We start from the raw sequence: 25,415 nt of genomic DNA on the forward strand, positions 1-25,415 counted from the left end.
GCTGTGTCTCTTTTGGTGAGAGTAGCAGCCATTCCTAATTATTGTCTAGATCGATTACTATAGTAGAGATTGCAAAAAAGGGTGATATTCCTATCCTATCATTTTCTCCTTGTTTATTAGCTGGAACACTTATAAAGAGAAACTTCCTCTTATCACCTATTTGTAAAGGCAGAAGAGCTGCTTGATTCTTCTTGATTTTTCAACTTTTATTCTCCAAAGTAACTAATGATTTTTTTGTTATAATTTTCATTATTAACTTATTCTAATATCCTTCAAGGTAATCAATGCAGTTTTTTTAGAGTCATGAGTTCATGGATATAACATAGCCCACTGGATAGTGCACTTGACATGTTCAAGTCTCCTAGTCAAAAACAAAACAAGTCCCTCAGTGGATCCCTCGCCTCCTTTTTTCAGCCAACCTGCCTGGTGTCATCTGTACTAACACTACTTCCTGGCCTCTTACTTGCTTCTTAACACTCTTTAAACTGGAGTGTGGAACCACTACAAATAGCTCTCACTAAGGTTACCAGGGACAGCCACTTTGCTAAAGGCTGACTCCTCAGCTTCATTTTACCTGACCTTTCGGTGCTGTTGACCCTTCCTTCCTCCTTGAAGGACTCTTCTGACACTGTAACGTCCTGGTTCTTCCCCTACCTCTCTGGCTTCTCTCCATCTCTGCTGGTTTTTCAAGCTTATCTGCTTACTCAACTATGACACATTGGCAGTTCTAAGGCTCAGTCTTGGAACATTATCTTCTCCCCTATACTCTCTGCCAAGATGACCTCATCCACACACAGAACTTACTTACCACTTATACAAAGATGTCTCACAACACATTTCTTTCATTACCTTTAATCGCTCCTTCTAAATTCTAATATATATTTAACTGCCTACATGATGGTTCCCCCTTGAATGTCTCAAGAGTATTTCTACTTATAATATAAAAAAATAAAGTCAGGAAATATGGGAAAAAAACCGTCACCATCTTCTAGTCAATGCCCTTGACTAGATTCTCCAACTATATGCACAAACCACTGTCATCTCTGACAGCTCCATTTATCTCAGCTGCATATCCCACCCACCACCAAGTCTTGATTTATTGCCTGAATACCTTTCAAATGTGACTGCTTTCCACTTAAATCAACACTACAAACCTCATCCAAACTACTGATACCTCTCATCAAGACAACTGCAAGGATACTGATAAAACTGACCTTTCTCCAAACCATTCTCTATCATGCAGCCAATGTAGACATGATCATGCGAAGCTCTGCTTAAAATCCTTCGATGGTTTCCCGTGAGCCTTAGGATAAACTCCTAACATGGCCTACACTCTGTAACTTGCCTGTACCTATTCTTCAGCTTCATCTAGAATCTACTATACTTTACTATACTCTCTGCCAAGATGATCTTGCTCCCCTAGAAGGTCACACTTTAGTCCCTTGTCTTACTATGGGTTTTTCATGCTGAAGGACCTCTGTACATGCTGCTCCCAATGTCTGAAATGCTCTTTTTGCCTTCGAATAATTAACTCATTCTTCAGACAGGCACTCGAGTTACTTGCCTTTTCCTGGCCAGGTCGTATCACAGGCTATCAAAGCATCTTGAACACAGCTTTTATAGACTTGTCATAGCTGCAAATTCACACTTTTTAATATGATTTATTGGTTAATGCTGATCTCCATTACCAGATAAGTTTCATAAGGACAGAAACTATGGTTGCTTTGCATTATCAGTGCCTGTCATATATTAGATGCTAATTCAAGCCTTCTTGCTATATGAAAAAAGTAGGCTCTTATTTTCTTTTTTATTACTATATCTAAAAACATTCCTGATAGTCTGCTCACTAACAAGATTCTCTTCCAGACAAATCAACTTACATTGTATAAGATGTATTTTGTTTTTATTTTCCCTTTCTCTTTTTTATCTTTTTTAAATTTCTCTTTACTCTCCCTAATAATGTAACAAAAATAGAATACCTAGAATATATTTTTTACAAAATAGAAGATTAATTACAATTTAAAAAACTAAAGAAAGATTCTTTAAATGCTTATATTGAGTTAACCTAAGAACAACTGGAGATCAAAATAACATGTACTTGGTGATATGACACCAAAAAGAATTTAGGCTGCTTTGCTTTGTTCACCTCAGATTAAAGGCCAAGCTGTAAGGTAAAGTATTCTAGTATCCATTCAAATACATCAACATTAGCATGTGATATATTCTGATGTGATTTCAGAGTCAAATGAAGCTGGACAGTAAATAAATAAGATGCTTACACACACAGCTAGACTACACATAGATGGTATTTACTTGCTTCTAAAATGTATGTGCAAGAAGTATAACACTTGAAGAACTGATGAATCTGAACTGATTATTCTGAATAAATAGACTGAACTATGAATTCCTGTTAATGAGACCAGGATTTTTCACCACATCCCTAAGATGGCATATAATTTAGGTTTATACATTAAGGGTAAGACATAGTAAGTTGTGTGTAAGCTCTTAGAGTAAAAAAAGAATATGCATTAACTTATCTTGGGCCACTGTCTTTTTCACTTTGTTCTCAGGTCCCCACTTACAAAATGGGCAAGGTGGACTAGCTTTCAGACTGCTCTACAGAATACAGTCAAGTCTCCAAGCCTTCCACTTCTGATATAGGCAGAGCAGATCTGCTTTTATCTGTTTAAATACTGATCTTCTACATAAGGTTTTCTTTAAATTAAGAATTCAGTAAAACATTACTTGAAAACTACTGGACAAAATGATGTCCTAGCTCTCTTCTGATATTAATATTCATGACAAAATTATTTCTTTAAGCTCCTATACCATAATATTTTAAAAGCAAATCCATCTGAATATGGACTTTGTAACTCATGTAACTCATGTAACAATGAGGACTTGATTTATTTTCAGAAACATATTCAAATAGAACTAATGTTTTTACCTTGTGAAAATGCCATCCACAATTCCAATTGTTGCTTCTTCTGCTGGAACATAGGAGCCAATCTGAGCCATGATAGTAATCAATGCAACTTGTTTTATGTAGGAGCTCTTTCCACCCATGTTAGGTCCGGTAATTATCATTACTCTCTCTGAGTCCCCCTAGAAAATTAAAAAGCAATTTCACTTATTGTACCCCAGGGGCTTTTATGTAATAATTTATTCCATAAATGGGAATGCATTAGGCAAAAGACTGCTTTGTGGTATTTAAATGTGTTACCAATTAAGTGTCACAAAGGGAAAGAGAGCCTCTTTGTCTTCAACTTGAACTGTCCTACTGAAGAACAGGAAGTTCTTAGCAACACACAGTTGCTTCTGGGTATAAAACAAGAAATAACAAGAAGCAACCTAATGAGATAACTACTATAGCTTTCTCATTAAATATTCATGAATGTTCTATGTGTATGTTTTTTATATTGCTTACACTTAAAATCTATTGATTTCCATTTGTCCATCTTAAAAATCACAGGCACACAGGAATGGGTTGGTACCAGATTAATTTTTTCAGTTATAGATGGATGACTACTAAATAGATTTATAATACAAATTCTAGATATCACTTTTATCAGGATTAATTATTCACTGGTATTTCACCAGAGCATATGAAGGAGGCAGAAAAGCTAAAACACTTGGAATTATTTAATTTCTATAACTTGCCTATGTTAACCAAGTACATGAATTGCCATATACATACCCATCCTAAAGGAAACTGCCCAACTGTAACCCTCTGCAGAGAAGTTAGCCCAACGCATCCATGTGCTGTGCTATGTGAACCCACCACATTGGGCAATACCTGCCTGGTCTAGATTAGCCAGTCCATAACTAACCAACAGCCCAAGTGCTATGTAGCCTCACATAAAAGCTCTTCTGAAACCAGGCCAATCAAATAATCTCATGGGAGCCTAAGCTGAGAACCATGGAAAGGTTGATAACTAAAGCAAAAGCTGAAAAGAAATATGGGAAAATAGCTTAATCACATCAATGTAGAGAATAATTTATTGAACAAGATAGGAAAATTAACATAAACAATATGTGGTAAAGGAAAAGAATGATAAATTTGATTAAAAATTTTAAAAACTCTGTTAAAAGTCACCTACTACAGAATGAAAAGGCATAAAAAAAAGAAGTAGCACTTCTAAATGTTAATAACACATTAAAGACAGTGGCAAAATGGACAAAGAATAGGATATTCACATAAAAAGAAACACAAAAGGCCCAAAATACATTCTTGGGGGAAAAAAGATGGCAGAGTAGGAAGGCAAGGTGGAAACCTCCTTAAACATACACACCAAGAAAGCAACTACAGCAAATACAACTAACCCTGAAAATGACCTGAAGACTGCAGAACAGACCACCTATACCTGGTGAAGAAGAGATCACACAAAAGAAATGGGCAGAGTCATGATCAATCAGGACCCCAGCCCTTCCCCAATCTCAGACCACAGTGGAAGGAAGACAAATGGAGAACAGAGAGAGGATACATACTCAGGAAATCTGCACACCTGGCTCTGGGGATCTTCTCTGGGAACATAAGTCCACATTACACTGGGTTTTGGTGATTAGAGGGGCTGAACACCAGGGAGACATGGAACACACTGGGAGGCTGAGACTCCAGCAGCTTGCAGAGGACAGGCATACTACAGGGGCCCTGCTGAGACCCAAAACAGAGGCGGCAGTTTGAAAGATTTGCCAGCAGCAGAAGGGGTGCAGAGGGGCAAGGGTTGGATGCAGCCCTCTCCGCAGGAGAAAGGGCAGGTGGACAACACTTCCCCAGCCCTCCTTTGGCCCAACAGGGCAGTCAATCACAGGAGACCCAAATGCTCCATTCCACCCCTGAATTGATGTCTCAGCCTCAAGGCACTTCCCTGCCTGCCCTCTAGGACACTCAGCCCAGCAGGGTCAGACTTTCCCGCTTGGCAGGGAAAGGGTGACTTTGCCGCCTGGCAGGCAGAAAGAAACTTTCCCAGCTTTCTCAGACTTCTCTCAGCCCAACTAGAGAGGCACGTGAAGGAGCCAGTTTCACATGCTTCTTCCTACTTGTGAGAGGCCCAGCCTGGTGCTATATGCCACACTGCCAGGTGCCCATCCCAGAGCCACATGACTGGCCTATCCACCCTGTTAGCCCAGCAGCCCTGCCATGGCTGCAGGGCAGGCAAAGGGTGGCCCCACCCACACAACCCAGCAGAGGCACCCCTACTCTGCTCGCAAAGTGCCGCCTGAGACAAACTGCCATCCTCAGCAGACTAAGACAGACCTCTTCCAGCATACAGACAAAAAGCCAGCCCCACCCATAGCCCACCAACAGCAACTGGGACTCTACCCCAAAGGAGAAACAGGCACTGGAGAGTAAAGTCTTGAGTTTCTGGGCATCACAGGATACCTTTTTCATAAAGCCATTCCTCTCTAGACAGGAAGCATAGAAAATCCATCTACTACAAAAAAGAAACACAGAAACCCTGACAAAATGAAGAGCAGAGGAATATATTCCAAACAAAACTACAGGATAAGACACCAGAAGACGGCTAAATGAAATGGAGAGCACCAATCGTCTTCATAAAGATTTCAAAGTAACAGCCATAAATATGTATACTAATTGGTGGAAAAGTATTGAAGATCTCAGGAAGAACTTCAGCAGAGATAGAAGAGCTGAAAAAGAGCCACTCAGAGCTGAAGAATACAATAACTGAAATAAAACATACAATGGAGGGAATGAATAATAGGCTGCTGCAAGTAGAGGAGACAATGAATGAGATGTAAGAGAATAGGAACACAATGAAGCCAAGGAACAGAGAGAAGAAAGACTCTATGGGAATGAAAGAATGCTAAGAGAGCTGTGTGACAACGCCAAGCAAAACAATATTCACATAATAGGGACACCAAAAAGAGAAGAGAGAGACAAAGGGACAGGAAGTATCTTTAAGGAAATAATTGTTGAAAACTTCACCAGTCTGGGGAAGGAAATAGACACTCAGGTCATGGAAGCACAGAGAGCCTCTAACAAAAGGAACCTCAGGAACACAACACCAAAACATATAATTAAAATGACAAAGATTAAGGGTAAGGAGAGGGTACTGAAAGCAGCCAGAGAGAAAACAGATTACTTATGAGGAAAACCCCATCAGGCTATCAGCAAACTTCTCAGCAAAAACTTTAAAGGCTAGAAGGGAATGGCATGAGATATTTAATGTATTGAAATAGAAAGACCTTCAACCAAGAATCCTCTACCCAGCAAGACTACCATTCAAATTTGAGGAACAATTAAACATTTTCCAGATAAATGAAGGCTAAAGGAACTTATAACCACTAAACTGACATTACAAGATATATTAAAGAGATTTCTGTACATGGAAATGTTCTTAAGCCTAAAGAGTTTTCACCAGTAAAAATAAACCCACAGTAAACATAGTAGACCAATTACTTATCAAAGAAGTACAAAATTAAAGCAAAAAAAAAGTAGAAATCAGCTACACACAAAATCAGTCAAGGGATACACAAAAAATGTGGATTATGACATCTAATACAAGTGTGGAGGAGAAAGAATAAGAGAAAGTACTTTCAGATTATGTTTGAAAGAGAGCAATCATCAACTTAATATAGACGGTTATATACTCAGTAAGTTATCCAAGAACCTTATGGTAACTACAAAACTAAAATCTAAAATAAATACACAAAAAATAAAAAAGAGAAATCTAACCACAACATTAAAGAAAACCATCAAATAACAGGAGAAGAGTATAAGAGAGGAAGAAAGCATCAGAGAGGAACTACAAAAAAACTAGAAAACAATTAATAAAATGGCAATAAATACATACCTATTAATAAATACCTTAAATGTAAGTGGACTGAATGCACCAATTAAAAGACACAGAGTGGCAGAAATGGATAAAGAAACAAAACCCATCTATATGCTGTCTACAAAAGACTCATTCCAGACCCAAAAACATACACAGACAGACAATGAAGGGATGGAAAAAGATATTTCATGCAAATAATAGGGAGAAAAAAGTAAGAGTAGCAGTACTTATATCAGACAAATAGACTTTAAGACAAAGAAAGTAACAAGAGACAAGGAAGGACATTACATAATGATAAAGAGGTCAGTTCAACAAGAAGATATAACTACTGTAAATATGTATACACCCAACATAGGAATACCTAAATATGTAAAACAAATACTAACAGAAAGAGGGAAATAGACTGGAACTCATTCATATTAGGAGACTTTAACACACCACTTAAATTAATAGATAGGTAAACCAGGCAGAGAATAAGTAAGGAAATGGAGGCAATGAGCAACATTGGACTTAACAATGATCAGATGGACTTAACAGACATCTACAAAACACACTGCTCAAAAGCACCAGGATACACATTATTCAAGTATACATGGAATATTCTCCAGAACAGCATACTAAGCCGCAAAAAGAGCCTCAATAAATTCAAAAAGATTGAAATTGTATCAAGCAACTTCTTGATCACAATGGTATAAAACCAGAAATATATTACACAAAGAAAACAAAAAGCCCACAAACACATGGAGGTCTAAACAACATGCTTCTAATAATAGATCAATGAACAAACCAAAACAGAAATTAAGCAATACATGAAGACAAATGAAAATAAAAACACAACAGTCCAAAATTTGTGGCATCCCACAAAAGTAGTTCTAAGAGGGAAGTACAAAGCAATACAGGCCTATCTCAAGAAACAAGAAAATCCCAATTAAACAGTCTAAACTCACAATTAAAGAAACTACAAAAAGAAGAACAAATGAAACCCAAAGTCTGTAGAAGAAACATAATAAAGATGGGAGCAGACAAATAAAATAGAGAAGAATAAAACAATAGAAAAAATAAACAAAACCAAGAGCTGGTTCCTAGAGAAGTAAATAAAACAGACAAATCCCTAGCTAGACTTATCAAAAAAAGAGAGAGAGAGAGAGAGAGAGAGAGAGAGAGAGAGAGAGAGAGAGGACACAAATAAACAATCAGGAATGAAAAAGGGAATGGTCACAATAGTACCACAGAAGCACAAAGAATTCTTAGATAATTCTATGAAAAATTATATGCCAATAAACTGGACAACCTAGAAGAAATGGACAAATTCTAGAAAAATACAACCTTCGAAGACTGACCCAGGAAGAAACAGAAAATCTGAACAGACCAATTAACAGCAGTTGAATTCATAATAAAAAAAACTCCCAATATTCCAGGATCAGATGGCTTCACAGCTGAATTCAACCAAATATTTAAAGATGAGCTAATACACATCCTTAAAGTATTAGAAGTGGTAAAGCATCACTCTAATACCAAAACCAAAGACACTACGAAAAAGAAAATTTTAGACCAATATCCTTGATGAAGATAGATGCAAAAATCCTCAACAAAATATTAGCAAACTGAATTAAAAAATATATTAAAAGGATCATCCATCATGATGAAGTGGGATATATTCTGGGGTGCAAGGATGGTATAATATTTGTAAATCCATTAACATCATACACACCACATTAACAAAAATAAGGATAAAAAACACATGATCATCTCACTAAATGATGAAAATGCATTTAACAAAATGCAATTTCCATTCATGATAAAACTCTCAAAAAATGGGTACAGAGGACACGTACTTCAACATAATAAAGGCCATATACAGCAAACCCACAGCAAACATCATATTCAATGGTGAAAAGTTGAAAGCTTTTCCACTAAGGTCAGGAACAATACAAGGATGTCTACTCTCACTACTTTTATTCAGCATAATACTGGAGATCCTAGCCACAGTCAGACAACACAAAGAGATAAAAGGCATCCAAATTGGTAAAGAAGAAGTTAAACTGTCACTATTCTCAGATGACATTATACATAGAAAACCCTAAAGACTCCACCAAAAAACTATTAGAACTAATAACTAGATTCAGCAAAGTTGCAGGATACAAAATTAACACACAAGTATCTGTGTGTTGTGTTCCTATACACTAACAATGAACTAGCAGAAAGAGAAATCAGGAAAACAATTCCATTTACAATTGTATCAAAAAGAATAATACCTAGGAATAAACCTAACCAATGAGGTGAAAGACCTGTACTGTGAAAACTATAAGACATGCATAAGAGAAATTAAAGAAGACATAAATAAATGGAAATGTATCTCATGCTCATGGATACAAAGAATTAATATTGTCCCTATGGACATCCTGCCTAAAGCAATTTACACATTCAGTGCAATCTCTATTGAAATCTCAATGGCATTTTTCAATGAACTAGAGTAAATAATTCTAAAATTCATATGAAACCACAAAAGACCCCAAACAGCCAAAGCGATTCTGAGAAAGAAGAACAAACTTGGGGGATAACACGCCCTGACTTCAAGCTATACTACAAAGCTACAGTAATTAAAACAGTATGGTACTGGCACAAGAACAGACCCAGAGATGGATAAAATAGAATAAAGAGCCCAAATATAAGCCCGTGCATATATGGCCAATTAATATATGATAAAGGAGCCATGAATGTCAATGGGAAAAGACAGCCTCTTCTATGACTGGTATTGGGAAAACTGGAAAGCTACATGCAAGAGAATGAAACTGGATTACTGTCTTACCCCACACACAAAAGTAAACTTGAAATGGATCAAACACCTAGATGGAAGACATGAAACCATAAAACTCTTAGAAGAAAACATAGGCAAAAATCTTTGGAACATAAGCATGAGCTATTTTTTACGGGACATATTTTCTCAGGCAAGGGAAACAAATCCAAAAATTGACAAGTGGAACTATATCAAATTAAAAAGCTTCTGTACAGCAAAGGACACCATCAGCAGAACAGAAAGGCAACCTATAGTATTGGAGAATATATTCATAAACAATTAATCTGATAAGGGGTTAACATCCAAAATAAATAAAGAACTCATACACCTCAATACTAAAAAACAAATGACCCGATAAAAAATAAGTGGAGGACCTGAACATACATTTCTCCAAAAAAAGAAATTCAGATGGCCAACAATGCACATGAAAAGATGGTCCATATCACTCATCATAAGGGAAATGCAAATCAAAACTATAATGAGATATTACCTCACACCAGTCAGAATGGCCAACATCCAGAAGACAAGAAATAACAAGTGATGGCAAAGATGTGAAGAAATGGGAACCCTCCTTGTTGTTGGTGGGAATGTAAATTGGTGCATCCACTATGGAAAGCAGCAAAGAGATTCCTTAAAAAACTAAAAATAGAAATACCATTCAACCCAGTAATTCCACTTCTAGGAATATGCCCGAAGAAAACAAAAATCCCTGATTTGAAAAGATACATGCACCCTATGTTTATAGCTGCATTATTTACAATAGCCACATTAGGGAAGCAATCAAAGTTTCCATCAATAGATGAATGGGTAAAGATGTGGTACAGATACATAGTGAATGGATAAAGATGTGGTACATACATATAAAATATTCAGTGATAAAAAAAAAGAAATCCTGCCATCTGCAACAACATTGTGGACTTAGAAGGTATTATGCTGAGTGAAATAAGCCAGGCAGGGAAAGACAAACACCATATGATTTCACTTATTTGTGGAATCTAAAACAAAACAAAACAGCAGTAGACTCATAGGCACTGAGAAATGACTAGTGGTTACAATGAGGGAGGGGTTGGGGTGAGTGGGTGGGGAGTGTAAGGAGGATAAAGGGGCACAAAAATTCTCAATCATAATATAAGTTGGTTATGGAGATAATAGTACAGCATGGAGAATACAGCCAATGATTCTGTAACATTTTCCTAAATTGATAGATAGTAACTGCACTAGTGGGGTTGAGGATTTAATAATCTGGGTAACTGCTGAACTACTGTGTTGTATACTTGAAACCAGTATAAGACTGTATATCAACAATACTTCAATAAAAAAAAGTAAAACAAAATTCATCTCCTGCTAAAAGCCCCCATATAGCTTCCCAGAGCACTTACAACAAAGCCCCAGATCCTCACCATGGTCTAAAGGCCATGACTGCTTCTCTGGCCTGATCTCCTCCCATCCCTTCCCTATATTCACTCAGCACTAGCCAGACTTAATTTCTGCTCCTCCACCTGTGAGAAGAATGCCAAGCTCATTTCTGCTTTAAGGCCTTTCCATAGCTATTCCCAGCATCTGGAATTCTCTTCCCTGAGTTTAGATCCTTTTTGTTGTTGAGGTCTAAACTCCAATATCAACTCACTGGACAGAACCTTTCCTGACTACCCTATCTACTTGAGCCCTATCATTTCTCTATCATGTCAGCCCATTTTATTTTGTTTATACTTTTTATCCCTCTCTGAAAGTTCTTTAATTTTCTTGCTTATTTGTTTATCACCAGTTTCACTGCTAGAATGTAAGTTTCTATGAGAGTAGGGACTATGTCATAAGTTGATCATGGAGATAATAGTACAGCATGGAGAATACAACCAATGATTCTGTAACACTGAACATCTTATTGATCATCCCCACTGAGTAGAACGAGGCCTGGCATAGAGAAGACACTTAATAAGTATTGATCAAATAGATGAATTTAAAATGTGAAAAGTACCAAACAGGGACATTCACCACTCTTATATTTCCAAAAATCATTTGAAGTCTCTATAAAAACTAGTCAGGAATATGACTCTCCTCTATGGTTCCCAAGATGATAAAGTAATTAAGTAAATGATCAAGCAATTTCACATACCTAAAGCACTCATCTATCTTTTAGCAAAGATCGTATGTATTTGAGGCACCACACATCATGTGTTCCAGATAGGAAACACTCATTAAATCTATCTGGAAGACCGGTTAGGATGAGTAAGCATTTCAATACTGGGAATGCATCAAACTGGACTGGCTTAGTTACACAGCACCCAAACCTGGGCTAGATACTGAGCGTGACGTACTCACAGAGCAAGTTCCCAGAGAAGGACAGATGGATGGATAAATGAATGACAGTGAACACAGCTTAAGTATCACAACAGGGGACTCTGTCTTGATGAACACCTACTTTAGCCAGTCAGCTAGCAACTGCACCTACGACTGCTTTGATGAACTTTTGGAGAAGGTAGAATTTCATTCTTAATAGTTTTGACCTTAGTGTTGACAATGCCTATACAGCTTCAGTCAATTAGATCTTAGTATTGTGTATCAAAAGTCAAAGCATTGAATCTGAGCCAGTAGGTTTTGAGATAACTAATTAACTCCCACATTTAAGGCTATCTTCTGTGGGAGAAAAAAAGAAATGGAGATGAAAAAATAAAAGGTAAATTTTAAGGTATCATTAAAAAAACCACAGATAGTAAATGCCAGGCACTACACTAATCATTTTATATGTATGATCTCATTTAACTCCAACAACCATCTCACAGGGTAATACTAGTATCACTGTTTTCCCATGTTACAGGTGAGGAAACAGAGGCATAGAGAAGCTAAGAAACAGCTACTAAGTAGTATAACTGGATTGTTAAGTGGAGACCATTCCCTGACAGATGTCACAAAGGGGTTCCCTGCTTAATGCCAGGGAATCAAAGTCAGTGCCAAATAGGAAACAAGTTTCTCTAGCTCAGGGCAAGCATCCTTGAGTCTATCACTGGGTATAACAGAATGTTGGTCAGTCAGGAGAGCCTTAAAGTCAGGAGGACACGCCCCACAGAAAATAAAAAAACTAAAATTGTCATGTGTTAATTTCCAAGACTTGGGCATCAGCTAATTTTCTGCAGAAAAAAAGTGTTTTCTTTCTTGACAAGTACAAATACTGACATGAGTCTTCAAAAAAGAGTCCTGGTAGGACTATTTTTATAATTGCTGCAGACTGCTGAAAGAGTTTGGCAGTTTCAAAGTGTTTTATTCCCTGAAAATGTCAATCAATGGCAGCTTACAGTAAGAGACTTCCTAGTGAAAGCCTCCTCCAGACAATTCTCAGCCAAATCCTTGCACTTCAACCCAAGATGAACTACAGACAGAAAGGGGAAGAATGAGACTAGAGAGAAGTACAGGCTGTGTGTTGAGATGCCGAGGTAAGGGTCCGAATCCTTCTGACACCTGGATACTGCCCAATTTAACATTCCACTGAGAGCTAGTTGTTACTTCATCAACACCTCATTTTATAGATAAAGAAGCCAAAGCCCAGCAAGTACAGTAACCTATCCAAGATGATAGCAAAATAACAGCAACCAGGATTTGGATTTACATCTCCAATCACCATTGGGCACTCTCCCAGTACATTGACGTGCCAAAAAATGGTACACAGTAAGAATTTAAAAACAGAACAAAGAAAGTGCTAGAATAGAAAGAGATTATTTCTGGCCAGAGTGATGGTGAAGGATCTAAGAAGGTGGTTATATCTTTTGGGTCTTGAAGGATGAATAGGAGGTTAATCACTGGAGATGGGTAGGAGACAGGAAGACAGAAGAGGAACTTCTGGGCAGACACAGCAGTGCAGATCACAGCACTTTAAAAAGTAATCAGTTGTCATACAAATGTCCTGTTTCATCTTACTGTTTCAGAAGGAGGAAGAAAGGTGTACTAGAGTGAGAGAAATGACAGAAAACAAGGTTCAAATGCTCTTACATTTCCTCTAATTTTTAATGACATGATACAATGATTGTGCTGTGTAAAAAATACATTTCTAGCAAAATCTATGAGAATAAGCTGGACATGGAATTAAGTTTAAAACTCAGACATATTTTTATAGTGTACAGTATTACTGCTATGCCTGGTAATTAGGTACAAAGCGTCAATAGTTTATGAATATTATTGTAACTGGTTTTACTTTTAACTTCTATATAGGCAAAGCAAGCATTTCTGGGGAAGCAAGTAGTATTTGTGCTGGGAGGACGGAGGAAATGGGACATTTTTAGTTCTTGGTCCCCTCCAGTACTCCCTCTTCTTTACCACTTTCAGGCATCATTCATGTAATAACTATATGAAGCACCTACTGTGTGCCACACACAGTGCTAGGGACTGAGGTACCTGCGGCCCCATCTTAATCACAGGAGCAGGGACTGCAACCAGGACTGCAGTATCCAGACAGTCCCACTCTAGAACACCTGGGCTGTGATTTCCCTAAGGCTACAGAGATCCACAAGGATCAAGCACTTCCTGGGAATCTTGTGCTTGGCACATTTGACTCATTTTCTTCCCTCCCACAAACTGAGAAACTGTCAAACACAGTTTTCCCTTTCACCCTCCCAATCAGGTATATTTATATTATTTACATTAAACACAAAAACAAACCCACAAAAACTCCAACTTGAATTCCTGTCAAAAATCCACCCATGAGAAAGTCATTTGGTTTAATAAGAAACAATCCTGAGAGTGCAGTCGTGTTTCCCAAGCAGAATGTCTTGGCACACACTGTGGTGGTCTGCCTCACAGGTCACAAGTATGATAAGATGCTAACCTCCTAACGCTCAAAGTGTCAAGCTGGCAGGAGGTGCTGGGGCAGCCAGAGGTCCTGGGCCAACTGCCTTTTGTTCCAAGCAACCTATTCCTTCTTTTATTCCAGTATCATCAAACTATTATCATTTTCTAACTGTGCTGCAAAGTGAAAAAGGTTGGGAAGCACTGGATTGCCTTAGAATAATTTTAGGTTTTGAGAAATAGCTCAAGAGCACACAGCTTGGGTAACCTCTGTCAAATCCCCCTCTCTGGGTTGTAGGTCGTAGTTTACTCACAAGTACGAACAGGTGGTTACACTAAATGATCCCTAATTTCCCTCCTAGTTCTACAGCATAATATTCTCAGGAGAAAAAGAGGCAACAATTTAAAGGGAGCTTTGGAGACTGTTTAAGACTTTCAGCAAATCCTTGCTTATTTGACAAAGCTGACTGGGTGCCTGCTCTGTGTCAGAGAACTACAACTAACAGTGGGATTACAACTAAACCAGAGAAGCATATTCCTTGTTCTCATCAAGCTCATAGTCCACTGAGAACCACAAACAAAAAAGACAGTTATAATTTAGTGAAGTAAGTATTAAAATGGAGAGAAGCACAGAGTGTGGGGTAAGTGATAGGGTACCTGCCCAGCTTTGGTTAGAGAAGAGGTGACCCAAGACAACACACAAGAACACACAGGAGCTGAAGGTGGGCTGGGGTGGGCTGTGGGTGTGCGTGAGCCAGAGTGGATGGTGTGGGGAAAGATGACATTCTCGGCAGAGGGAAAACCATCTGCCGCGTCCCAGACGTGCAGTCACTTGGGAGCTGTATGGCTAGAATGTTAAGCATAAATTTAAATGGAAGAGTGGTATGACAAGTCAGGCAAAGCTCTGTGGCTGCAGAGCAGAGAATGAAGGGGAGGTGGGCAAGACAGAGGTGGTAAGATCAGCTGGCTGCTATCGCTACAAATACTCAGATCATGTAGTGAATCAGGGAAAGAAACAAAAGTGGATTCAAGAGTCTCCCTTTTGATTCTGCTTGGAGAAGTCAAACAAGGCTTCCTACAAGGTGAAGCAGAACAGGTTGTAAAGAATAGGAACAAATATACAATAGCATCTTATTACCACTGTATTTGTATTTTTTTGATGTTCAGATTAAACTATAAGTCTAAATTCCAAAAATAAAGTAAGGAAAATATGTTTAAAATATTCTTGAAAAGCTCTCTTCATTTAAACCTACTTTCAGTGAAACAACTCCCTCAGTGTTATTGCCTGACAAGCCTTCTTCATCAGCCTTATTTGTATTTTATATAATCTTCCTGAGGGATAGAGCCATAATCTAAATTCCCTCTAAACACATCACAATCATTCTAAAATCCATTAACTCCAGCTCATCTCTCCTGGTTTTTTTTAATCACCTTCACTTAGGATCCTCAACCAATATCCAATGAGCACCTCAAAGTCATAGTTTCTATTTGATTTTTTGCTATATTCTTGCCTTCTAGAAAACCTAATATAGAAAGTAAAAAAAAAAAAAACTTACTTTGTTTATGGACCATTTAGATATCCTCTACTTTAAAATGCCTGCCCAGACTGGTTGCCAATTTTTCTACTAGGTAATCTGTTAGTTCCCTCAAAGCCATTGTAAGTATTCTACTGGTGTTTATTTATTTGGGTACATCTCTCACCAGATTAGGGAGGTACTAAGTCTCTTTCTTCTTTATAAGACTGACATCAAGGGCAATATTGACAAAAAGTAAGTGTGCCAAAATCTGTAAGAATAAAATATTCATAAAATAGTGAATGCTAACAAAAAATTCAGAAATAAATGTAAGGTTATGATGAAAAAGAAAGAGTATTCTTAAAACTGGGAGAGAAAAAGTGAGCAGAAAGTTGGCTAGTTCAGAAGCACTATAGTAAGTTCATGTAATACAGAATCCAGTAAGTGTACTTATAATTACATCTACAAAAGACCACTTCTTTTTAAAACAACAATGCCATTTGACTTCCAGGAAGTTACTTTCAGGCTATATTTTATAATTAATGCCTATAAAATATTTTAAATTGAGTATTACATATTGTTCTTTTTCAACACTCTCTCTATATATAAATTTATACCCTGCAAAATTGAATGCACTTCACCATAGCAACAGTTCTATATCAACTCCTACTCAAGTTAGAAAAAGCATATGTAAAAGAAATGAATATCCTGGAATATTCTGAGGTGCCTGGTGGAATAAATCACTCCATATTTTTATTTTTTGCAAATATTTAAATATGAGTTCAATGTTTCTTTAAAATGGTCCCATAATTAGACAGAATGCTATTTTAGTTTCTCAAATCTTGCTTTATTAAACAGTATGATACATTTCTTAAAAGAAAGAGGGAAAGAGGTAAAAATAAAAAGTTAGGAAAAAAGCAAACAAAAAAACAATGTCAAGGATAATATACTTGGGATCAAATTGGTTGGCATGCTGGGGGATGTGAACAGTAACAGAAAAGATGTTTAAGTGATTTTTGTAAATAAAATATAAACCAAGGTGATAAATATTACAATTACATTACATTACTTTCTCAAGAAAAACTATTCTCTACTGTAATTATAGGAACTGAAAAAGCAATTCTTGGGTTCACACAGTATTCTTTTATAAGACAATAAAACTATCAGTACTTATTAACTTGGTTTGATAAATTAAGTAATTTACAAATTCTCTAATGAGAGTGAACAAGTTTATAGCCATTGGGGATCAGATTACATACTGAACAACAAGTCTTTGTAGGATATCACAATGTAATGTTAAACGAGATATAATTCAAAGAGTTTCCTTTCACTTACCACCCCAGTGGCAGCCAGATTACCGTGTGCACATTTGTCATCCTTGCTCCCAGTCTAAGATGGAATACTCTGCTATGTTCCCAACTCCCTGGCTGTTCTAGGCTTCCTTTCTCTGACCTAATTTCCAACTGCTCCCATACATTCCAACTCTCCCACTATTCTCTGAAAAATTCCTAAATCATTCTGTTCTAATCCCCTTGCTTAATATTTCTTTCATACAGTGGCTTAAACCAAAATCTGGCTGTTATTCCCCTACTGCCCTTCATTTGGAGGCTGAGCTTTCTGCCAGGTCCTACACATACATGCCAGTGTTCAGAAGCTCTCCCTTTTGCTTCTTTAGGGCTCTCCTGAAGTAGAGCAGAGACAGGGGACAAGCATCATGATTAACTTTTGGCCTATGATGAAAAAATGCCAAGATAAAAACAGTATAGTAAGAACAGGAGGGACTCCATCTTGAGGCTAAGATTCCATTTTAAAATCAGGGAGTTAGGAAATAAGATTACTAATATATTTTATGGTAATCAGCCAAAAAATCTATCTTTAAGGCAGGGCAAGCAGTCCTAACTGATAAATTCACAGTGCTTGAGGGAAAACCATTATCTTGGAGAATAGGATCAATAAATTCCTTGTGTTAAGTTTATCTTACAGAATTATCTAGAGGACTGACTGGATGGTGACATAATGTCTCTCACTGGAGAAAGACATCATGAGACCACATGTCCAGGCTACACTACCACCCCCACCCCACCCTTTGTACCATTCTTGAAAGCCTTTAAAGACAGAATCCTAAACCCTTAAGGGAGCCTCCTCTCTGATGTTGCCTGCACTCACCTTTATCTGAGTGTGTACTTTTTCCCTTAAATAAAGACCTCTCTCTGCTCAAATAATTGTGTTTTGTCTCTGCACTCTTCCAGTGGTAAGCATCTGTTACTCTGTTTGCTATTTCATTCTATTTTCCAGACTTAAGCACAAGTCTTTACCCTCTCTGTTCTACTTCAGACAAGTAGGGAAGTGCTAAGATCTCTCATTTGGGCTTGCAAGTTCCCTGTTGCCTGGGTGACCCAGACAGGACTGCAGCTATACAATCATGCTCTTTAGTAGGCTGTCTGAAAATCTCCTTTCTTTGCCCTTTAGAAGTTCTCACAGCATAATCTCACTCCATCCAGTGCTCTGCGGCTCCGCCAAACCCTGGGGTGGTAGGGGCTTAGTTCCCATGCTGTGCAGATTCAAGTGGGCACTGGACAGCAGTGACTCTGGCTTCAGGAGCTGGCAAGAGATTTGCCCATTGCTAAGCAGGAGTTCAATGACCTTCTCTATCCTCCCTGTGTCCTTCCTTGCTGTATGCTGCCCATATGGCTGCTGTCATTCCCTACTACTCTCACTTTAATGAATTCCTTCCTTACCTAAACTCTTCCAACCTATTTGAGAATTCTTTCCCGTTCAGAGTCAAGAACCCTACCCTGTCCAGGTTGAGGTTTCACCTAGTGTTGCGGGAGAGACCTCCCCAGACACAGCAGGTGCCTAACAACACAACCACCTTCCTGTCCTCAGAGCAGGCATCTACAACCTCCAAGTCACCAGTCCACCCACCCCTTGGGATCTCTGATACCTTCATCTTCCCATACAAATGCTGCTGTTATCTTAGATGACTTTAACATTCACATAGATGACTTCTTCCCAAACTCTGTTCCTTCATCTCCTCATCTCCAAAGCCCTTTTTTCCGCTACCCATCTTTGATCACCATACCCAGATCTTGCCATCTCTAGAATACTACCTTTGAAATCTTTAAGTTACGCATTTCATTCTCTGATACAAACTCTCTCACTTAACTCCCCTCTACATGCTAGTTTCTTGACTCATCACCAGATTATTTTACTCCATGCTGACAAAGACTCTTACTTTGACCTCATTCTAGTCAGACTCCTGAGCCCTCAATCTTCTCAGTCTTGGCCTAGAATAAACGCACACTGATTTTGTTTACCTTCCCCTCTAAGAGATCAGAACAGACATTAGCATGGTTTCTAACATCTCAAGGCCACATCCTTAGCATGACCCCAGGCCACTTAGGTGACTGCCTGAGGAAGCACAGTACTCCCAGGAGAATTCACTGTTTGTTCCAGCCAAAATCTGGTGATAGGCAGATGGGCCCCTGAACCTCCTCTTATAGAAGTTACCTGAAAAAGCTTACCATTATAAATCTTTTCTCTGCCCCTTTGAGATGCAAATCTTCTACCACCAAGAACTATCTTCTCATTGATGTAAGAGCCATCTCTTTGAAATGCAAACATTCAAGGAAATAACTCTCCCTTTCTTTCCCAGTCCATGTAGGAGAGTACAAACACCAGTTGCCAGTTAGTAAACCCAGATGGCTTTCAGATTAACCAATTCCCTTTCCCACTTTTTATAAATTTCTATTTTCCTGAACCTGCTCAAAACACACGCCCACCTCCCACCTCCTTCCTCCTCCCTATTCCCTCATTGTCCCTTTAATACGTCCAGTCACCTCTGTACAAATTGAAGTTGAATTCAGCTCACACTGGACCCTTCCTTACTGCAACTGTATTACTGAATACAATATACCCTTACCTTTTAGATTAGCATAGGGCTTTATCTTTAACAATGTACCTGTCAAACACATACACACACATACATGCCACACACACCCTTTCTCTCTCTCTTCCTTCCACAAGATCATTTTTTTCCCCAACTTCAATCACTCTCTTGCTAGTATTCTCAATCCTTTAGGAAAAAAATAAAAAATCCTTAACACTGCATGTAAGTAAACTGGCCTTGTTCTTATTTCTGAACACTTAGTCCTTCACAGTCTGCGTTCTATCCTACAACACTCACTTCCTTGAAAGCACCCTGCTCTGCCTCACTTCCAGCTTCTGCATGCTGGGTTTTTGGCTTGGAATGCCTGCTCCACTTCCCTGGTCCATACTGCCTCACTCTTCAGTATCTCATCCCTGAGAAACCTTCCTCAATGCTTCCCCAGCCTCGGTCCACCTGCTACATGCTCCCATGATACTCTGGCTTCCCATATCATGGCACTTGCCAAGCGGTATTATAACAGCCTGGGCATATTCTCTGCTAGACCACAAGCTCTCTGGGGGCAGGGAATATTTCTGTCTTACTGAACACTCTCTGTTCTAACATTTGCTTCACTACCCGGAGAGCTAAACAGGCACTGATTAACCACGTGTTAAATGAATAAATGTTTAAGAATGCTAACATTCTATAAGAGAACTCCAGCTTATATGGCAAAAATTCTCATCACTGAACTAAGCTCAAGTATTTCCACTTGTTTCACAGAACATCTGAAAATATCTGTGGCAATATCTATAATGTTATACACTAAGAGGAATTTATGAAACCATGGAATGATTTGAAACTGTTAGCACATTTGGGCATTTACAAATGTTAAATATTTTTGCAGGGTTACCTAGGTGTAAAGGAAATTTCCTGCCTGGCCTTAATAGTACCCACTGTATATAAACATGAGACTGCCATCTATGGGATGGCTGCTCAGTCACAGGGGTACTGCCCCAGGGGAGGGGTGGAGGGGAAATGCCCATTCTCTCCTCTCCTCAGTTCCTGGTACATAATTGGTTGGGCATCCGCCAGTCACATAGAGGCCCGCCCACAGAGTTCCTCCCACCGCTAGGGGAAGGGAAATCGAGGGCAATGAGAGTAGGGAGAGAACTGTACAAGCCAGGAAGCTGAGAGCTGTGAGAATGGGAGAGAGCAGAGAAGGGAAGCATAGAGGGGAAACTAGGAGGGAACAGTGGCTGGTGGAAAGAAGCCATGGAGCCCTGGTGCTAGGAAAGGATTAAGTCTGTGATGGAGAGCAGGAGGGAGCAGCGCCAGCCAGAGCCAAGAGAGACTGAGACCTTCAGCTGTGAGAATAAATATGATATGAAATTCTTTTAAAACCCCTAACTTCTTGCCCTTGTCTTTATTCAGTTTTACTGAATTCATAGGGAATTTGCCCCAGGCAGGGAACCACCTCCTCCCAGAGCAACACTAGGCTAACTAATTAGGACTGATCCTTTAGTTGCTAAATCTTTCCATTTATGGATCAATCTCTCATCGGAAATGGCACCAATTCTATATTTGGTCACAAATATAAAGCTATAGGCCAGGATTAGTCCATTTAAAGCCAAAGTTAAAACTTGGGTAAACTATTAAATACTTATTTCATATTTAAAAGTTTGGAATCAGTTATCTTTTACTTATTTTTTGACATAATGTGGTACTTACTGATAAATTTGTACTATTGGGAACATACTGATCCTGTTCTCCCAGCAACACGTCAATCACAGGGTGCCGGCCATTTTTTATTATGATTTTCCTTTCTTCTTGTAGCGTTGGTCTGCAAAAAGAAGCATGTTTCCATTTACTAGGCATGGAAATAGCTTTACAAAAATCTCTAAGATAGTGTGAAAAATAGACTTTAAGAACATACAACCAGAATCAGGCTTTGAGTATAAAAGTTAAATTTTAATTATTATAAGAATTTGGAAGACAATTATAATCATCATAGTGGTTGGTGCACAAACTTCAGCAGTTTTACGACGGCTCCATTATTGAGGTCTACATTTACAAATCCTTTCTGTTTTTTATTTTTCTACAATTCTCTAAGACAAATAGTAAAAGGTAGAGTTCAGTTTAGTGCTATTTAAATCATTTTCAGTAATAACACAATAAAGAAAATCATGTAAAATTATTTCTAGATTTATTATATTCATATAAATTTTATGTTGGACTTAGCATATTTCGCTTTTATTGATGCAAAAAGTATTTTTTTGGTCTTGTTTTTTAAGCTTTTATATTTATTTCTATGTTTCCATCTATAGCTTCAGCTGTTGATCAATGCCTCTGTGAACACTACCCTACTCTCATTCTCTCCAAAGTTTACCACTGAGATCAGTTTGGTGTCACCCTCCCCAGACTTCTTCTATGCATTTAGGTTTACATATACTCATTTCACTGGCATGTGATTTCTTTTAAAAAACAACAAAATCATTCTGTAATATATCATTCCACAACTACTTTTTCCCTACTTCACTCTCAATACAGACCTCAACATTTACTATATGGGTCCAATAGATTCTTTTTTAAAAAATATTTTTAAGTTATTTCAAAAATAATTTGAAAAAAATAAAAGATACAAAATAAAAAATAAAATAATAATTTGCAGAAATGAGAATAAAGGGGTAGAAAAACAAAACCTCATAACAAATTTTCATTAGAATTTAAACATAGCAAATCTCAAATTTTTATTCCATATTTTCCCGGTTTTTGAAGAAATATATACTTTGAATGAGCAACACACTCTGAATGTTATTAACTGCTTATCAGCTGTCATGCATACACCTTGACCATAGTCTTTTATAAATAGTAATTCTAGATTTCAATAGTTCCTAATATTCTTTATCATTATTTCTGGTTCTTTTCCTACTTACATGCACAAAAATCTAATACTTGAATTTTTTTACATCTTTCAAAGGTCATAATTTTGTTGACTTTGCTCCAAACTGCAAAACATTTTCATTTTTATATCTATAAGTACAAATTAGAATAATTGATAAAATGAGTATTTTTATTTCACATCATCTAGTAAGTTTTGGTGCTCAAGCACAGAGAATAAAAGAATACTACCACAAATCCTTTTAGCGAAACAGGCTGGCCCAGGTTCTTATCACTAAATATTGCAACTTAATCATAACACCAAGAAATACTACTTTTCTAAGTACTTAAATTCTTCCTAAATATGTCTGGCTAACAAAACCCCAAGAACATACACTCACATTTCTCAAAGAAAGTGATTAAAGTATCTTTAATCAAACAATCTGAAACTGTCTTTTGGAAAGAGACATTTAAATTTGTAGGAAAAAGACAATTCTTGGATTTTTATCTAGCAGGGTTATGAATTTACTGTAAAAAAAAATGAGAACATTTGTGATACCAATATTAAAATCCTAGATGCTCTGCCAAGTGAAATTAACATATCATATTCATGACATTGATATGACTTCCTAGGAAGGTTTTTACTTTAGAATAAAATTTTGAGTGATTTGTTCTGCTCTAAAATCTAAACTACGTATTTTGTTGCTATCAAAATTATATAATGACAAAACACTTCCTGGTAGAGTAAGGCAAGTGACAATTCAGAGAGCAAAATGATATACTAGGATAGGATAGTTATAGCAAGAAATACATGAAAATCATGTTGATGATATCTTATGGCATTGAAGAATAATTGAGGAAATCTGGATTCTGCCTGCCAAGAATGAAACACTGAACTTGAACATGTTTACTTATTTTATATTTTTAAAAGTATATCTTTCTCCTTTAAATGCTTCAGGAAAATAATATAATCTATATCAGTAAAACAATATACTATCCAGAATACAAATTGGATAGGAAGCTTAAAATAAGAACTTTAGGCTAAAGGGCTAGACCATAGTAAATAAAATGTTCTGATAGCATTTAGAAGGAAAATATTGTAATTATGAAGCTAAATAACTAATTTGAACTAGCTGTAGTAGCTCAAACGCACTAAAATCTTTAAACAGGTTGGAAATCTAAGTGGAAAAAAGGCATAAACTCTGGATACTTAAGTACTAGCTTAAAATGCATTTTAAATAAAAGTTTCCTATTTTTGTGGATATGTACACTCAATTCCATTTCTGCTAAATGAGACTGATTATAATATTACTTAAAGCTTACAATGTGATTTTTTCCATTTAAATTTTTTCAGGTGGATTTTTCTTAATATAAAATATATGGTATCCAATTTGGAAAGTATTTTAGCATGTGAAATATTTCCTGAAATTGTCTATGTGATACTCCTACTAAGGACAAAAAGGTTGGATTAAGTATAGAAAACAGCTACTTGAAGACCCCTAATAACTAACAAGGCAGTAAAGAATTACCAAGTCAGGATCTAGGGTATGACAGAGGCCCAGGGAGGATGTTCGCTGATTTCTGAGGGAAATTAAGGCTTTTACTTCTGAGGAAAATAGTGGCAAGGCTGAGCACTATGGAGAGCTTGGCTCTACACTGAGACTCCAAGGGGCTGCACACCAGTCATAAGAGTACATCTGAAGAAAGAACTGCAACCTTTGAACCTTTGGATCATCTCAAGCCCTTATGTGGATTAAGTGATGTCAGTGTCTTGAGATGACTGAAAAAGCAAATGTGACTCTTTCAGAAGAAATATAAAATCAAATTATTTCTACAAGTGACTTTGTAAATGACCTAAGATAATCAAAACAAGCAGGCATTCAAGGAACAACATGAATGAAACTGAGCAGAAACCACAGGCATAAAAACAGACCCACAAGGACTCCAGATATTGATTTATCAGACACAGACTTCAAGATAACTAAGTTTATTGTGTTTAAAGAGACAGACAAATTGAGAATTAAGAACCAAAAATGATTTTTTTTAAATAATAAATTATTATGGGTATAGAAGATAAAAAAAACACCTGTATGTTCAGATATTTTTATTAAAAACATAGAATTTTTACAATACTTGATTCTTTTTGATTTTTGAATAAATATCTTTGAATAATAATAGCTGCTATTTAGTAAGTACTAATTATATGCCTGGTCCTGCTTAGAAGTTTCATACTTCTTTATCTCATTTAATCTGTACCACATCTCTTAGAGGCAGATATTAATTTGTCAGTATAGAAACTGAGGATCAGCAAGGTTAATTAATTTGTTTAAGGCCAACTGTTAAATAACCAAGCTAATATTCAAACCAATGTCGGTTTGATCCGAAGTTAATAACTCTGAAAGACATGCCTAAAAGAAAGCTTCAAATTTTACTTATGCAAATCAAGGGGTCCCTTCATATATATACTGGATGATGCCAAAAGAAGAAGCCCCCCAAAAAAAATCTAGGACCAAACTTGCATACAGTAAATACTCTAAAAATGTTTGTTAAATCTCTGATAAGTATAGGAATTAATCATACAGTTTTACAGTGATGTAATAAGGGATACATTTTCACTCCTCAGATGGAGTTCTGTCAAAACTACATCATAGTGCAGAATTCCTACAGCTTTAAGATTTACCCCATTTACTAAATCATAATTTTACTTCTTACATTTATATTATGGATACCTGAGACTTAAAAACGTAGACCACTATTAGTGACAAGATAGGCTAGAACCAGACCTTCTA

General features: G+C 37.2%; 1 protein-coding gene across 1 annotated transcript in view; it reads right to left on the minus strand.

The window, feature by feature from the left end:
- The window catches only part of MSH3 (mutS homolog 3), a 172,269-nt gene that overhangs the window by 39,417 nt on the left and 107,437 nt on the right, over positions 1 to 25,415 (minus strand). Inside the window, exons 19-20 of the mRNA XM_073234569.1 lie at positions 21,478 to 21,589; positions 2,948 to 3,105 (exon numbers count right to left, since the gene is read on the minus strand). Of these exons, the coding sequence (XP_073090670.1) occupies positions 2,948 to 3,105; positions 21,478 to 21,589 (270 nt within the window). The remainder of the gene's footprint in view (positions 1 to 2,947; positions 3,106 to 21,477; positions 21,590 to 25,415) is intronic.

The sequence above is a fragment of the Manis javanica genome, chromosome 1 (genome assembly GCF_040802235.1).
Source record: "Manis javanica isolate MJ-LG chromosome 1, MJ_LKY, whole genome shotgun sequence".
In the NCBI taxonomy this organism is placed as follows: Eukaryota; Metazoa; Chordata; class Mammalia; order Pholidota; family Manidae; genus Manis; species Manis javanica.